The 19,054-nt window shown below is 38.4% G+C and overlaps 1 protein-coding gene across 1 annotated transcript in view; it reads right to left on the minus strand.

The window, feature by feature from the left end:
* The window catches only part of LOC126267433 (nuclear pore complex protein Nup205-like), a 289,070-nt gene that overhangs the window by 62,253 nt on the left and 207,763 nt on the right, over positions 1 to 19,054 (minus strand). The window contains exons 19-24 of the mRNA XM_049972686.1: positions 15,569 to 15,814; positions 14,330 to 14,539; positions 12,517 to 12,638; positions 12,276 to 12,419; positions 5,891 to 6,073; positions 820 to 1,030 (exon numbers count right to left, since the gene is read on the minus strand). Of these exons, the coding sequence (XP_049828643.1) occupies positions 820 to 1,030; positions 5,891 to 6,073; positions 12,276 to 12,419; positions 12,517 to 12,638; positions 14,330 to 14,539; positions 15,569 to 15,814 (1,116 nt within the window). The remainder of the gene's footprint in view (positions 1 to 819; positions 1,031 to 5,890; positions 6,074 to 12,275; positions 12,420 to 12,516; positions 12,639 to 14,329; positions 14,540 to 15,568; positions 15,815 to 19,054) is intronic.

Consider the following 19,054-nt stretch of genomic DNA (forward strand, 5'->3'; position numbering starts at 1 on the left):
ACTATTGAATTCCAGTCCCCCATCACAATTAAATGTTCTCCTCCATTAACTAAGTGAATAATTTCTTTTATCTTGTCATATATTCTTTCAATCTGTTAATCATTTGCAGAGCTAGTTGGCATACAAACATTTACTGTTACGTGGGTGTTGGCTTTGTGTCTATCATGGCTACAGTAATTCATTCACTATTCTATTCATAGTAGGTAAATGCATTCATAATTTCTTATCTGGTATTAGAATTACTCATCTCTGCCCCTACTTGGTTTACTAGCCTTTACTCACCTGAGGGATGTCCTTGTCTTCCTGCCACTGCACTTCAATAATTCCCACTATACCTAATTTTGACCAATCCATTTCACTTTTTAAACCTACCTACCCAATTAATTGAGCTATCATTCTACACTCCAATCTGTAGACCATCATTTTCAATGATGTGATATTTTCCTAGGTATTCCCTGCCCCAAAGATCTAAATGGGGACTATTTTAACTCCAGAATATTTTACCATCATCATTTAACCACATAGAAGAGTTTCATGTACTCTGGAAAATTAACGGTTGTAGATTCCCCTCGCTTTCAGCTGTAGCTACATAGCAAGTCCATGTTGCAAAGCCAGTCCAGTGAGTCATTCACTGAGGCACTCAACCTCCCACCCCTTGACGTAAATAAACTAAGTTCATTTGTGTTTCTTTCCTTAGCTAAAATAAGACTGAGATGCATAAATAACCAGAGAATGCTAAATATTCGGTTAATTATTCTTTATCAAACTTTTACAATAAAATAAAATCTAATTTAGCCTTATTTTTTAATTAAAGTTTACCTGCTCTGAGAATCCATTCTATGATATTTGTAAGAATTAGGTCTAGCACAGCAGATTTGGTCTGCAAAGTCATTGACAGTTCATTTTGTTTTGCTGTTGTATGGTCCTCTTTCTTCTGCATTTTGTAACAACTGCGAAGATTGACTAGCAGTAACATCAAAGTCCCTGAGCTAAGGTTTGCTAGTTTTGCTGTTGGTTGAGAAGAAGTAACCTGTGGAAAATTCAGATGCCAAAGATGGAATGTAAGATTAAGCCTCTCCTAAATACAAATTTGTTTGCCTACATATTACCTACTTCATACACATATGCACTAGTGCAGAATCTTATCTCTAAATGGAAGAAAGCAGCTCATACAAGCAAGTGCATATTATTAGTTTCCAGGAGCAGTGTACTACAACTGATTAAATGAACTAACATAATAAAATATCTCACCACCTGTTAGTGTAGTGTAGTGCACCACAAAAAATAATGAACAGAGTAGAAAGGTCTACATTCTTGGATGTGCATATCAATGCAAACTTAAAATGTGAAGAAGCCTTCTAAAACATTTACTTTTGGCATAAGAATAAGTACCACCTTTGGACATATAAATCAGTAAATAATAGTATTCTGATTTTCATTCCCTGATATCTCTCTCTCTCTCTCTCTCTCTCTCTCTCTCTCTCTCTCTCTCGCTCGCACACACACACACACACACACACACACACACACACACACACACACACACACACACACACATACCATGTGGGCTGGACTATATTTTGGCAGGTGGACTGGGATGAGGGGCTGTGTTGGATGTGGTGGATAGAAAGAAAAAGAGCCAGGAAGAGGGAGAAGGGGTTTACAGAATTGGTATATGCTGAGAGGATTTTAAATTATCACATTTGTGAGGATGTATAGCTTTGCATTACGCAGTACTTGAACAATGGCAAGTACCTGCATATCTCGTGAGGCTTCTTGGGACATGTTAAACAGATGGTTTGAAGAACCAGTAACAGAGATAAATTTAAACTGCAACTGAAATTCACCAAGGGAAAGATTTAGATAAAATGCATCAGAAAACTGCATCAGTCGAGACAGGTTCGGTTTTCTTCAATTCTACCTAAATATTGCTTTCCATTATCTCTTGCCATTCTCAAAATGTTTCAAATAACTTACCTCTACCCTGTGAACTTCCTACATACCCCTCTCTCATTAATAGCAACAAAATAATTACAAAGCTCAAACTTAACTTATAATGAAGTATTACTTTTATGAATACATATGTTTTGGTGACCAATGACATTCTAAGTACCTCCACACAGTTTTGCTATCCTCTGAACATTCCTATGCCACAAATAAGGAAAATTCCAATAGCAATAAAGAAAACTCCTGGATGGAAAAATATGGAAAATAAGGAAAAGCAGCCCACTCATCCACAGCACACCAATGTGTGGAGCACAGATACACATAAAAGAGGCAGCGATCACACTAGCTTTTGAGCTCTTTGTCTATTTCTAGTAACACACACACACATACACACACACACACACACACACACACACACACACACACACGGGCGGGCGCGCTCGCGCTCGCGCGCGCGGCTAGACCCAACATTCAAATGATATCATTTCTTTATATTGGATTAACACACAAAAAAAAAGAAAAATTTACAAAGCGTAGTGCCTCCAACATAAATAAATTTATGGAGGAAACATCTGTTTTAAAGCTTACTATAAACAGTTTTCTAATCAGTAGAACACAATAATTACAATTTTAGAACTGCCAACATCAAACATTAGGGAATGACTGACAAGAAAAGGGGAAAGAAATGCAGTAAAAGAAGAATGGGTAGCACTGAGAGATGAATTAGTGAAGGCAATAGAGCATAAAGTTGGTAAAAAGACAAGGGCTAGTAGAAATCCTTGGGTAACAGAAGAGAGATTGAATTTAATTAATGAAAGAAGAAAATATAAAAATGCAGTAAATAAAGAGGGTGAAAAGGAATACAAATGTCTCAAAAATGAGATTGGCAGAAATTGCAAAATGGCTAAGCAGGGATGACTAGAGGACAAATGTAAGTTTATAGAAGCCTGTATCCCTAGGGGTTAAGATAGATACTGCCTACAGGAAAATTAGAGAGACCTTTGGAGAAAAGAGGACCACCTGTGTGAATAACAAGAGCTGACGGTAAACCCATCCTAAGCAAAGAAGGGGAAGCAGAAAGGTGGCAGGAGTATATAGAGGGTCTACACAAGAATAATGTACTTGAGGGCAATATTATAGAAACAGAAGAGGATGTAGATGAAGCTGAAATGGGAGATACGATACTGCGTGAAGAGTTTGACAGAGCACTGAAAGACCCAAGTCAAAACTAGGCCCCAGGAGTAGATGACATTCCATTAGAAGTACTGATAGCCTTGGGAGAGCCAGCCATGACAAAACTCTTCCATCTGGTGAGCAAGATGTATGAGAGAGGTGAAATACCCTCAGACTTCAAGAAGAATATAATTATTCCAATCCCAAAGAAAGCAGGTGTTGACAGGTGTGAAAATTACTGAACTATCAGCTTAATAAGTCATGGTTGCCAAATACTAATTCGAATTTTTTACAGATGAATGGAAAAACAGGTAGAAGCCGACCTCAGGCTAGGTCATTTTGCATTCCGTAAAAAAGTTGCAACACACGAGGCAATACTGATCCTACGACTTATGTTAGAACATATATTAAGGATACACAAACATATGTTTTTAGCATTTGTAGACTTGGAGAAAGCTTTTGACAATTTTGACTGGAATACTCTCTTTCAAATTCTGAAGGTGAAAGGGGTCAAATACAGGGAGTGAAAGGCTATTTACAATTTGTACAGAAACCAGATGGCATTTATAAGAGTCGAGGGACATGAAAGGGAAGCAGTGGTTCGGAAGGGAGTGAGACAGGGTTGTAGCCTATCCCAAATGTTATTCAATCTGTATATTGAGCAAGCAGTGAAGGAAACAAAAAAAAATTTAGAGCAGGAATTAAAATCCACGAAGAAGAAATAAAAATTTTTGAGGTTTGCCGATGACATTGTAATTCTGTCAGACACAGCAAAGGACCTGGAAGAGCAGTTGAATGGAATGGATGGAGTCTTGAAAGGAGGATATAAGAAAAACATCAAAAACCATGAGGATAATGGCACGTAGTCACATTAAATCAGGTGATGCTGAGAGAATTTGACTAGGAAATGACACACTTAAAGTAATAAATGAGTTCTGCTATTTGGGAAGCAAAGTAACTGATGATGATGGAAATAGAGAGGATATAAAATGTAGACTGGTAATGGCATGAAAAGTGTTTGTGAAGAAGAGAAATTTGTTAACACTGAGAACAGATTTAAGTGTAAGGAAGTCTTTTCTGAAAGTATTTGTAGAGTGTAGCCATGTACAGAAGTGAAACATGACAAACAGTTTAAACTAGGAAAGAATAGAAGTTTTTGAAATGTGGTGCTACAGAAGAAAGCTAAAGATTAGCTGCATAGATAATGTAACTAATGAGGAGGTACTGAACAGAATTGAGGAGAAGAGGAATTTATGGCACAACTTGATAGATGAAGGGAACGGTTGGTAGGACATATTCTGAGGCATCAAGGGATCACTAATTTAGTACTGGAGGGCAGCGTGGAGGGTAAAAATCACAGAGGGAGACCAAGGCCTGAATGCACTAAACAGATTCAGAAGGATGTAGGTTGCAGTAGTTATTCGGAGATGAAGCAGCTTGGACAGGACAGAGCAGCCTGGATAGCATCATAAAACAAATCTCTGGACTGAAGACAACAACAACAACAACAACTAACAGAGCACATAGCGGTGTAAGCCACCAAATTTCTCTTAAATGTGCCCACATGTTAGTCCAGTGTCCTGTCAAAGGCCAAAAATACGTGAATTTTGAACCCAGTCAATGGAGTAAAGCACTTGTTGGAGTATAAACTGTACCAGCTATTTCCTTCTACTTGTTCATAAAACATTGATATAAAAGTAAGAAATTTTTTCATTTGGCATCTAAGAAAACTCTTCTAATATTCATTTAATTATTTAAATCAATGGTTGCCCAAGCAGTATAATTAATGTAATTGGGAGCCACCTCCCACATTCCCTACCATGAGCACTGCATTGGAACAAATGAATAACACACTATTAGATAATTACTAATAAACTTTTCAATATAGTGCTCCCAACAACATTAATGGATGTCAGAATAAGATCATACACACAGTAGAGTTTTTTCAGACAGTTGTGTTTCCATATTCAAATGAGATACTGTCAACAAAAACTCAAAAACTAAAACCTTTGTTATACAACAACACAAACCATTTTGTAAAGACCTTTCCTTTGTGTGAATGAATGGAATGAATAAGTTAACTACGACCAGCCGAAATATGCTACCGACTTAAGCCCAATTTCGGTACATAAAATTGGTTACAAGATACTAACTATTCACTAATTTGTAATGTTCAAAAATGCAAAATCCAGGATGGAATGTAACAATATTATGTTGAGGATAGTTGCTACCTCATAGCAGAGGTGCTGAGTCCCCCCCCCCACACCCACACACACACACACACACACACACACACACACACACACACACACACACACACACACACAGTGCCTGCCTGCTGAGGCCACACCTGTGCTGTAGCCTCAGCAGCTAGGGACTGCAGTCATCTGTGTGTTGGACAAAAGCTCATTTTCTGGCAGTCTTTTTGTTATGAAAATCTGTGACCCAGCACCTCTGCTACATGGTGAGTAGCAACTATTCTTTTCAGCGTCTTGGCTACAATACAACGAAAACATTTTAACCTTTTATGTGGACACCAATAAATGGCAAACAAGCTTCTACTCTTGGAACTTTCTCTCAGTAAAAAAAAAAAAGTGTGTGAATCCAACAAGCATAGCAAACCGATGCCGATTACTTCTACACACTACATTTTACACTTTTCTTAGGCACACGGAACTAATTGTATTCACAAACCAACTACAGAACAAAATTAGAACTACTGATAACTGTCTTCACTGAATTTAAGCAAATTAGACAGTTTGCATTATACCTTCCACAGAAGGAGCTGCACAGCATCCAATAAAACATCTTGTCTTGTTTCATATGGCAACACATCTAATGGTGCTGTAATGAACATCACCTCTATAACTTGCCGCCATGCGTCAACGTAGTGAACTGTAGCACTACTTCTTTGTCGTTGCTTGTTTATTCTAATTGCATATTTCAAGACCTCCTACAAGGAAAATAAAAGCATTATTTGTAGTATGTTGCTAGTATTGAAAGAAATTGTTCATTAGAGAGGAAGGCAGAATAAACTTAATTTTTAACATCCTTATGTAGATTTTAGAAACAGAGAAAAAAATTAAGCACATTCAACTAATATGTTAACATTAATATCTTAATCATACAAAAATTCAGAAACTGTTTGATTTCAAAATTTTCTACGTGTAATTCCAACAAACTCAAACATTTTTTTAACAAATTAATTTCATTCTCTTACATTTTTCAAGCCTGTATCATCTGTACAAGAAACAATGGTGAAAGACTGATTACAGATGAACAGACAGAGGGAGGCCAAGAGGAAGGGCTTTCTCAGAGAAAGGGTTATGTGCATATGATTTCTTTTTCCCCATTACTTTGCCCTCATTTCCATTCCTTCACTCCTTCCTTCCTGCTGTTCTCAAATTCTTTGGAAAACCAACTGTACCCATCATAAAGGTGTGAAATTATAAACACGACTTAGAACAAGCAGTGCAGTGCCAAGGCAGAATCGGGCCAAGGCAAAACTGAGCACTTGCCCAGTGGACTACGCAGTCAGTGGGTTCGCAGCTGCATCTGTGTTGACAGACCTGGTGTCAACATGATGTGTAATCTCCTTAATACATACCTACATACATACTCCGCAAGCCATTGTATCTTGTACGGTGGAGGTTACAATTTACCACCACTACTCACTTCCTATTCCAGTCGTCGTCGTCATCGTCGTACAGCATAAGGTGCCACTTGGGGCACCAGCCTGAGAGGGGCTCCACATGCAGCACAACTGTAAGGTTTCTGAACAGAGTGTGTCACAGTTAATAATGGCCACTCAGAATGACAAGCAGAGGGGCACCCGAGTGCAAATTTTTATACAGTGCCTATCACAATTAGTAGCAAAAACTGACACACATTAAACTGTACGAGAGAAAAGGGGAGGAGAGTCCAAATGATAAGACGCTCATGCAGAGAAACGATGTCGGAATGACTCTGCACAGTCATCTACATTAGATAGGTCCATACTATATACATAGTCACCTACACTATACAGATCCACATTATACGCAGTCACCTACACTATACAGACACATTAAAGACCCTCCACAAAGTAAGGGGACCGTTGTGCGCAGAGGAACAAAACGAGCTCAGTTTGAACAGTCAGTTCTACGCCTCGAAGTCTCACAGCCGACGATGCCGTACAAATCTTTCTTTTTGTAATATTGATCACAATATTAGCACATACATCCTAAACCAGTAAATATGTTCTGAAAAAGGTTTCAGTCACGATCAAACACAGTTTTTTGCTCATAAACGGTTTGGTGAAATTCCACCATCGTCAGTGGGTTTACTTTATTTTCCATCAAAGACAGGGTAAAAATTTGCACGATAAACATAAAATAAAATGATACCCACTTGTAACTTGCCAACACTTTTTGTATGCTCTGTCTTGTTGAATTTGTTCTCCGCTTTATTCCGCACAGATTTATAGGAACTTCTGCATAAAATACCTGTACACAGTCTAGTTGCAATTTACTTTCACTTCATTCATGTTTGTTGTTTGTAACTACCTCAGATGATCAGTTTGCTTGTCATGCATTACGCTTAATTATCAATACAGATTGGCAAGCTACATAGGCTGTAAGCGGCCTAACCAAAATTCATAAGTGGCAGCGTAATAAATACAATCTTTACAATTGACGAAAAGATGTTGGTATATTAAATTTTGAGCTATGACAAACTGGCACTGAGACTCAAACTATGATTATCAAACTTTGTCTGACTGATGACACACAGTAATTGTGGCTGCCGGAAGCTCATTCACAATTGACGGAGCATTTATGCTCGACACATATTTATAGGTGCGCATATTACAGAAATTACAAAATGGCAAAATACAGGACTATTACATTTTAGATGTTAGCATAAATGATAGAAAAATTGAAAAATACAAGTTACAAGAAGCATTAAGTAAATTTCTTCAAACAAAAGCAGTAAACTAAGAAAAACGAAACAATAATAGGTACTATTTTATGTGAGTGCAGTTTTAACATGTGTGTGTGTGTGTGTGGGGGGGGGGGGGGGGGGGTTTGTAGCTGGGCTAGTTAATAAACTAACCTAATGTAACTAGCTCGACCAGATCAGTCCCCAACAATCAGTATTTCCTTCTCATCCCGTCTGTTAAGTCTCCCCTGACCCGGGGTTCTGGGCAACTTTTCCGACCTCCACCCCTTTTCCTAAAGCTCTCCAGTTCCTTTCCCTTCACCCCTTTTCCTTCTGCTGGAAGAAGGAGCCACTGGTTCCAAAAGCTTACATAAGTAAAACCTTTTTTTGTATGAGTTTTCTGCTGCAGCTACTAGGTGATTACATTTTTTGTCTATCAAATTAAATTATATTGTGAAAAATTGATTATATTCACTGTTACAAGAAACTAACCTTTTATTTTAGTAAAGTATATGCTTTTGGAAATAGAAAAATTGGGGCAACAAAGCTGTAACACTGTATCTCGGAAAGTATTCCATTTTAAGAATGAGACATTCTAAGAGGCAAAAATTTTCAATACAAATTACTTTCGAAATATTAACTTTTGGACAAAGTAAAATATTTCTTTGAATGATGAAAGGGGAGGGGGCTTTCAAATAAGCTATTGTATGTCAAACTGCAAGCAAACAATTATTAGCAGGTATGAATTTTAACACAAACATAGTTCACAGTATCATAAATTATGAATATTTGAGCTGCTCGGGGAACACAATAGTATGCGCCATCGCCGTGTATTTTGCGGTAGATGGCTAGTGACACCCCCTGTGGTATGCACAATGTAGTAAACTTACTAGTAGTTACAAATTCACTCAACAGATGTCAGGGTGGAGCTTAATGGTAAGCGCCACTGTCCGTCTGTTGCGGAAAAATAATGGTAAGTGACAGAGAGAATGGCGGCAAGTAAAAACATCTCCGAGATTATGGCAACAGTGAACATGGCAGAAGACGAGGAATATACTTCCAATGATACTAATATCTTAGAGAGGGATCCAGAATACATTCCTAATGATTCAAATGACTCAGAGGTATGTTATTTTGTAAATACACTGTCTTTAGTATGTTTCACGAACATAATGGTAAGTGCATGTACATACCATTATGTTCCTGAAGTACGGTAATTTTTAGATTATTTTAGAATGGCTCCATTTTTTTGGCCAAAATAAGAACTGGAACATGGTACTGTTTTGGAAATATCTAATTTCAACTGGTAGATTTCGTGTGATTGAACACCACTTCCCCGTGACTGGGCACACAATGTTGCCGTCCAATAGAGATTTTGCGACAACTGAAAATTGCGTTCACCGACAAGTGCAAGATGTGCACAGTCCAGATCAGTCGTGCGAGATCATCAAGAAGTCGACTAAGAAGAAGCCATTGCTTGTATATAATATGAAAAGAGCGGATTTCTATCACATACGACACACTAAAGAAGAGTTTGTCTTCAGAAAGAAGACAGTTGATGGTCGAGATGTCAACCTAAGGAAAGTATGTAGGTGGAAGGTGACCTCTGAATATCCATCATCTTTATTCATCAGCGAGACATTTTGTCATGACATTTAGCATGAAACAAGCTTCAGAAAACGTGGGAGGCAAGGAGCAGTTCCAACGCTTCGACTTAAATACAATGGGCCAAGGCTTTTTGAAAAGAAGAAAGTTGTCGACGTCCTGTCGCTCCAAAATTACATACCTCCTGTCCACCATGGATTTTTCCTGTCACTACAGCCAACAGTTTTGGATGAAAAAGACATTAGTAATGATAGTGATGAATGATTTAGCTGTTTTAGTAAAGTGTTGAAGACTTACTGTAAAATTTAATATGTAATGTTCTATCACTATGTGTTGTTAAAGGTGTAAGGTAATGTAATAATTTTTGTATATTTCATTTGTTTTAGTCGGTTCTGAGTTTCATTTATGTCTCTATAGTAGAAGATAGATGTTAGAACAACAACAGAATAAAAGGACTGCTCAAAAAAAATTATTCAGATTTGCAGATCAATTGAAACTTTAGATGCGCTGTATCTCGAAACTGTGATTTTGGCACTTACTATTTTGTTCCACCAAGCAGCTCATTTATTTAAGTAAAATGTTTCCATATGAACTAAATATATTATTGTCATCAGCAATCGGTAAAGTATACTATGAATAATGAAGCTTAGTGAACATCTTGCTTAGGCAATGGCCAACAGCATGTACAAATTTTTATAAAATACATAACAGTTTGCTATCTGTAATAGTGTTATTTTGTTTTGCTACCAGTGCTGGTTCTGAACCATCATTAATGGCAGGAAAACTCTCACAGATGTATCACATGCCATACAAGTATGCCCAACAGGAATAGTACACCGAATAGGAGGGTGTCTAGGACATTATACATGACACTGATTAGACCGCTGATGACATACACAGCTCCTGTCTGGGGATACGCGGCGTCCACACGTCTGGACCGCCTCCAGAAAATACAGAACAAGGTATTACATATCATAAGCAATGCTCCCTGATACACACAGACAGCGGACCTTCAGAGAGAATACTGACTGGAGACTCTCCAGGAGGTATTCAAAAAACTCACCACACGACTGTACAAGAAATCAAGTCACTCGAACAATCCTCACATCTACACCTGGGCAACTACGATCACAACCACAGATGGAAACACAAGCGCCCGAAGACTCTCCTTAGGGACTAACCATCTATCGTAACTTCGTAACTATGCAAATGACACAATGAGGCGAGCCCCTGCCCATCAGCCACTGACTAGCTTGTTAGCTGAGCCTCTGCCATGACAACTGGCGATTGCAGGGAAGCCATACACGACTCACAAACAAACCCCCAACACATATCACACTGCCAGTTCCTTCAGGACCATCGAACCGACAAACCTAAAACGACATGGCTATGTTACAGGAGCAGCAGCAGCAGCAGCAGGCCCAGGAGACATTGTTGGCCCAGCAGCAGCAGCGCTCACCTCCTCGACAGGACTGATCATTCCAAGACAATCTGGCATTACATCTATGTACTGATGCATGATACCCAACTGCTAACATAACCTTACCTTGCACGATCTATCACAGATAGCAAGAAACTGGTACTGCCCTTACTACCCAACCTGACACAGTCGCAGAGGTTTTTTCCCTTGGCACTTTTTTCCCTCTGCCCTTCAAACCGCTCTCCTTTCAAGCGTGACTCTGTTGAGCTTTTTCGACCACTTGCATCACACAGATGTGCCCATATTACTTTTCTCTCTCTCTCTCTCTCTCTCTCTCTCTCTCTCTCTCTCTCTCTCTCTCTCCCCCTTTTTTATATATAAGGTAAGTGAAATGCTGTATGAATGAAAATTTGACAGTTTTGTACACAAGCAACATAAATTGTGTGTACAGCCAAGGAAACAAACTAAATAAGTTAATAAATAAACAAAACATTGAAATTTCTTGGAAGATTAAAACTGTGTGCCGGACCAAGACTCAGACTTGGGACCTTTGCCTTTCGCGGGCAAGTGCTCTACCTCTCAGCTACCCAAGCACAACTCGTGACCCGTCCTCAGAGCTTTACTTCCACCAATACCTACTCTCCTACCTCCCTAACTTCACAGAAACTCTCCTGAGACACCAGGACACTAGGTACAGGCAGAAGTAAAGCTGTAAAGATGGGTCATGAGCTATGCTTGGGTAGCTAAGATGGTACAAGTTCGAGTCTCAATCTGGCACACAGTTTTAATCTGCTATGAAGTTTCATATCAGCGCACATTCCACTACAGAAAGAAAATCTCACTCTGGAAATAAAACATTATTTAAAGAGTAGAACTGCAGCAAATTGAGCTATTCAAAATTGCTGTCTCCCTCACTAGCAACGGTGAAACTTCGCCATAACACGTACGGGTGAAAAGAAGAGAGAAAAACTGTTTGCTCACAGCAGCATCCTTCTTCAAAATATTCATTTGAAAACAAACATGCACAAAGAGTAAGCTTTAATTTTGAGATACATATCTTAGTAAGGTTAGCAGTAAAATAATGCTACAAAAGATGGTATGAAACAGTAATCAGCAGTTTTTTTTCAGCTTCATGCCTTCCTTTGCTGTTTTACAATTAAGGAAATGAATGATGTGATAAGATTCGTTAAAAATCAAAAAAGATTTTTCCTACCTGTATTTCTCCCATGACAAGTGGTCGCTGTGCTGTGTTTGATGTATTTTGAAGTATTTGCAATTGTTCCATTAACCTTTTGTGCAACTTTTTCACATCCACAAGATTTCCATTAACTGATGATATCTGACACTTTGCAATTAGCTGTTATGAGAGATAAATAAAAGAAAACATTAATGGAAAAGACATTGCTGAAATTAATACAGGAAAATTCCATCTTTTTTATTTGTAGGAATTTTACCTGTGATATCTGTGCAGGTTCAAAAAATTCCCACGCTGGCTGTGATATTCCTGGCACTTGGAAATCAAGAAAATGGAGCAGTACCAGTAACGTCTGACGACTTTTAGGCTTCTGAGTGATACCTACAATAAAAAGGCTGTATGTTGTAATTCAAAAGTACTGGATATATCAAAGTTTTTAACACATTTGATACATGCATGAAATGTAAAAGCAATATGTCAAAGATTACGTAAAATAAGGAAAGGCAGCTACTCGTTTATAGTGGACTGATGTGTGGAGCACAGAAACACACAACAGGAAAATGTATTCACACTAGCTTTTCTGTTATGTGCATAATGCTCCACACACGGTTCCGCTATACCCATGTGGTTTCGCTTTTCTTATTTTATGTATTGTACCTTCCAGGAATATCCAATTATTATTGTATGTCAAACATACCACAGCACAACACAGCATATTACCAACCTAAGACACAATGACGACAACTGGAGGTTGGAGCATGGACACATTAGTGCCTGCTTCTGTGAACTTCAACCATCATGGCATCTTACAATGTCAATGCAGTTTCAAAATGGCAACACCCACTGTTTTTACTCCCAGTGTTTCTCAGTCCATTCTATTTTTAGAGTAATTTATTTTAAATTAGTGTCTCATTAGCAACCTATACATTTATTTATGGATTTCCCAGGTGATATATGCAGACTTATATTCTACTCCAGTTATGCTTTTCCTGAATATAAAGTAAAGGTTATCTTCGATGACACACACTAAGGCAATTAACATCCATATCAGCACTTTGGTAGGGTCATCTTTAGGAAGAAATCACAAGAGTCTGTGAACAAGACCTTTCTGAATGCTTTATAGTCCTCTACACATTTTCTAACTCCTAATTAAGAGTTTAGAGAAATTTTTCCTTGCACGCTGCCTGTCCCTCTTACTGTTTGGTTTTATTGTTATTTATATTTCACTTTGTCAGTCAGTCCTGATCCAGTTTCGAGCAGTGTGGCCATATAAAGGTTGACATCTACCAGGATGCATGCTGCAAGTTGCAGTCTAAGAAAATGCAAATACCAACACAGTTTAGAGAGCTGGAAACGTCCTTAGGATATGTAAACATTTAAAATAGCCAATTAAAGAGACTTTTATTAATAAAAAAGGGTGCTTTCAACGGTCAAACAGCACAGTTGTCCAATGCAAATGGACCAATCTGTCAAAAGAATACACCATAAGAGGAGCCAAGATGCTGGTTGAAGTTCACAGAAGTAATGACGTGGTATAAATACCAAGACACTTTTATGGTAACATACAGAACTTCAGTATGCCTGCTGAATTGGATAACTTTCCGACTTGTCCTTCCACACGAAAAGGGCTAAATTAGTATTTCAGTTCAGAGACTGGTCATTCTACTTTTTTCTTTTGAGAGAGTGCCAATGTAGCTATAGTGCTCTCGGCCTGTGATTGATTACGCAATCAAAGTGCGGTACTGTCTTCTAGCATATACTAACCATTACTAAACTTCTGAAAATAACTTATTTGTCATAAAAATATGTATTCCTCACTACAAAATGAATTAATGTCTCCCAAGTACATTCCATACAGTCACCATGGTTCATAAAACCAAAGCTTTTTTTCCTCAGGCATGGGGGTGGGGGGTCCAAAGTGACTAATCAACAACAATTTTATAATTTGTTCAAAGTAATTAAATAAAACTGAAAAATAAAATTAAAATAATAAATAGATCACAGTGAAGTAAACACAATAAAATTCGTCAATCTTCACTAGTGACTTAACGCGTTACACAGTATTTACATACCAAGTCCTTTGGGCCTGAAGAGGTATTGCTCATTTTCAATTAGCTTGTATGTTCTCACAGGCTCCTGTGTGCTTTCTTGAGGGCTACTTGGCTCACGAACTAGTAGGTCAACCAGACTGGTAAGGTGAGGTATCTGCTTACTTGATGCTGTCTCTCTTAATTCAATAGCTATTATTTTCAGTAGCCATGCTACTTGATTCAGCTCTGATGCTATAAAAAATAATGAGAAATACAACATTCATAATAAATCAATAATGTTTCTGGATGAGGGCTTTCTGAAATGTAGCCTTTATAAGGCTAAGAATAAAATACAGTAAACTTTAAGGAATATTACAAAAAATTTAAACCTATACCTTAATATAACTTCTTTACACAAACACTCTCCAGATTTAATCAGTTAAAATATCTCACAATTACTGCTACTTGCCAGCAGTAACCAGCAGAAACAATCCGATAATGTCTAGCAGCTTCCCCGAGGAAATATTATGGAAAACACAAAATGTGATCCAGCAGCAGGCATAAGAACCACACTGGCTGGTATCTTGACTAGCTGAAAACTTATCTTTGCATAAAATTCTCCTGCCTCATATTGCAGCCAGCTCATGACAATCTTGAAGTTTTGTATTTTTCAAGCATGTGCTTCAAGAGTGAGATACCTCTTGTAGCTTTACTTTGGCTACACTTTAATTATTCAGTAATATCTGCTTCAAATGATGCAACAATTCTTTTGTTTTCCTGACACAGTGCTGTGGAGGATTGTCAAGCAACAGCTCAACATCAACAGATAGATTAAGAGGTTCAATACAGATGCCTTGCCAAATTTATTTCATTATTTTAAAAATTTCTCATACTAAGACACAACATTGCTAGCTAATAGTTTTTATGTCTAATATGTACAAAACCTACCAAACACTGTACTTGTGATATCCTTATAATGTAATGTCAGTTTTTACTCTTATTTGGCAATTTTAATGTGATACTGGAAAGTACTGCAATCCAACACTGAGAACAGGGATCACAGAAGTCCTCTTTTAAAACATGTTGTTGTTAAGACCACTCTTCATCACAGCCACAAATGATAATGGCAAACAAATTCTTTACAACTTCTTGGTAATCAATTCACTATCAGCTGCATCCCATACACAACTAGACTATCAGAATAAAATCCAACATGTTTACATAAATGAAATATATGTTACAGTTATTACGTGGAAACGTGTGTAAAAGTAAGACACTTACAACTGTATTCTGGACCAAAACGAACAGCTGCAAGATGTCGAGCCAAAAAATTGCTGCAGGTGCGCAGGTAGTTCAGCACAGGTTCTCTGGTGTTGTTGTTGGCACACAGGTAATAAAGCATACTGTAACAGGTTTCCAGTAAGCTTGGATGAGGTGGTACCATGTACAACGTAGTTTTTGATGTTACAGCTGCATCCATGATAGATAACATCACATGAAGGCATGTGCGTGGCGTTCCCTTCACTCCTGTAATACAATTATGATGTCATGCCACAGGCAACAAATGTAAGTTAAGCTTAGTAAATAAATCAAATAGAACAAATGGGCTACATAGTCTAAATATGACCAACTATTATGCTTTTTAACCTGATATTTAACTAATATTTGTAGCAAAATATAATTTCTTCAATGCATTTGCTGTTAGTCTATTTGCCACGATAAATTTCTCAAAGAAAAAGGAAGATTAGAGTTTAACCTCTTGTCATTGAAAAGGTCATTAGAGATGGAGCTCGAGCTCAAAACAGACAAAAATAATCAGAAAACACTCTGACAATGACCTATGGAAAGAAGGCGTGTGTGTGAGCAGGAAGAAGAAATGAAGGAAGAAAGATATCACAATGGCCTAATTAGAGACAAAGGGATCAAAGGGATCGTCACGTTCAAGCGTGTCTCGAAATGAAGGACACGTTCAAAGATGATCCACATTTTTTCAACAAAATCATTACAGGTGATAAGCCATGGTGCTACGGGTATGATCCAGAAAGTAAACAACACAATGAAAGTCACCTGGCTCACCTCGACCAAAAAAAACCTGACAAGTGATATCGAATGTGAAAACGATGTTGATCTGTTCCCCCCACCCCCACTCTGAATTTGTCCCCGAATACCAGACAGTAAACCAACAATTCTACTTGGAGGTAATGAAATGACTTCACAGAAGTTTGTCACGAAAATGTCTGGTTTTGTGGGATTCTGGCGTGTGGTTCCTGCATCACGACAACACTCCCACACACACGGCTCTCAGCGATTGCCAGTTTTTGGCCTCAATGAAGACGACTAACTTGACCCACGCATCCTATTCGCCTGATTTAGTACCCTCAGACTTCTTCCTATTTCCGAGGATGAAAAGAGACTTGAGAGGGAACAGTTTTGCGGATGTGGAAGGTGTAAAACGTAGTGTCATGAAAGTGCTAGCAAGTATCAAAGACGACGAATTTGAAAGGTGCTTCGAACACTGGAATTAACGTTTGGACAAGTGTATTAATGCTAATGGAGAGTACTTCGAAGAAGATTACGGTTGTATTTGAAAACAATAAAGTATATGCTTCCTAGCAATAAATTCCGGTTATTTTTGGGTCCCCCCCCCTCGTAGTAGGACCGAGATTGTTTATCTTAGCATTGGAACTAGTGTCTGGAAACTTACAGTTTTCCTGCCACAAGCAAAATACTACAATGTGTTCAAATCTCCCACACTTTTACTGACTAAGATATTACCTATGTCATTCACCAAGTGCCTGATGTTCAGTGCCCACCACAAGCTTTTACATGTCATTCAGTTGTGTTTGTGATCTGCTCAGAGAGATTTGTACCTGCTGTTATTCTTGTGGGCTTCGTTCATATTGTACTTGTGTACAGTAGTAATAATTCAATTGGACAGATTAAAAAAAAAATCTACTCACCAAGCAGTGGCACACATAAAAGAAGGTTGTAATTAGGCAAGCTTTCAGAGCCAGTTGCTCCTCCTTTAGGCAGAAGGGTTGAAGGGGAGGGAAGAGGGATGAAGAGAAAGGACCGGAGAGGTCTAGGAAATGGAGTAATTTCTGGAAAGTCACCCAGAACCACGGTTCAGGGGAGACTTACTGCATGGGATGAGAAGGAAAGACAGATTGTTGGAGACTACATCGGGCAAGATTGGAAAACTCGAGAGCTTAAAGATGGAAGACAGGGTAATATGCAAGGTAGAGATTACTGCTCAAACATCACACATGAGTTAGTAACAGTGAAAAGAAAAACGCATTGTACGTAACAAAGGTGGGACAGAAGTGGTGAAAAATAGGCAGGTAAGACAATGAAAGATGCAAAAAACTAAAACAGAGTGAAGAAAAGTGTGGTTACCATGAAGAAATGCTGAGACAGAAGAAATTAATGTAAATTTATGTTAATTTCTTCATTAATGTAAACATAGTCTTGGAATAATACTGTCAGTGCACTGTTAATTGTCCTGTAAGTGCGTGTTGAAACAGCGTTTGAAAATCTGAATGATGTCAAGCAGTTGTTATGATAAAATGTCCCCTGGAAAATCGGGAACAGTTCAAATAAGAGGACGGTTAATGGTTGAGCTGTAGGTGTTTCAAAATCCATTCAAGCTAAGAGTCACAACATCGGTGTTGACTATAAATGTTCACATCTGAAATGTTTCGTAATTAAAACTAGCACAGAAAGAAATGCTTTGATTAAAGGGTTTAATGAAATAGCATCTTATGGAAAACAAAATGCACACCTATCTGGTCTAATCACTGAAGCCTATATTGTCGGATACGGGGTGCCGACTTATAATAAATATGGGGGAAGGAGGGTGTGTGCGCAAGTATATACCTATCCTTTTTTCCCCCTAAGGTAAGTCTTTCCGCTCCCGGGATTGGAATGACTCCTTACCTTCTCCCTTAAAACCCACATCCTTTCATCTTTTCTTTTCCTTCCCTCTTTCCTGACGAAGCAGCCGCCGGTTGCGAAAGCTCGAAATTCTGTGTATGTGTTTGTGTGTTTTATTCATTGTGCCTATTTACCAGCGCTTTCCCACTTGGTAAGTCTTGGAATCTTTGCTTTTAATATATATATATATATATATATATATATATATATATATATATATATATATAAAAAAAACAGAAAGAAACTTCCACATGGGAAAAATATATTAAAAATAAAGATTCCAAGACTTACCAAGCGGGAAAGCGCCGGCAGACAGGCACATGAACAAAACACACAAACACACACACAGAATTACAAGCTTTCGCAACTGGCAGTTGCTTCGTCAGGAAGGAAGGAAGGAGAGGGAAAAATGAAAGGGTGTGGGTTTTAAGGGAGAGGGTAAGGAGTCATTCCAATCCCGGGAGCGGAAAGACTTCCCTTAGGGGAAAAAAAGGACAGGTGTACACTCGCACACACACACACACACACACATATCCATCCGCACATACACAGACACAAGCAGACATATTTAAAGGCAAAGAGTTAAGGGCAGAGATGTCAGTCGAGGCGGAAGTACAGAGGCAAAGAAGTTGTTGAAAGACAGGTGAGGTATGAGCGGCGGCAACTTGAAATTAGCGGAGGTTGAGGCCTGGCGGATATCGAGAAGAGAGGATATACTGAAGGGCGAGTTCCCATCTCCGGAGTTCGGATAGGTTGGTGTTGGTGGGAAGTATCCAGATAACTCGGACGGTGTAACACTGTGCAAGATGTGCTGGCCGTGCATCAAGGCATGTT

Source organism: Schistocerca gregaria, chromosome 4 (assembly GCF_023897955.1).
Source record: "Schistocerca gregaria isolate iqSchGreg1 chromosome 4, iqSchGreg1.2, whole genome shotgun sequence".
Classification (NCBI taxonomy): Eukaryota; Metazoa; Arthropoda; class Insecta; order Orthoptera; family Acrididae; genus Schistocerca; species Schistocerca gregaria.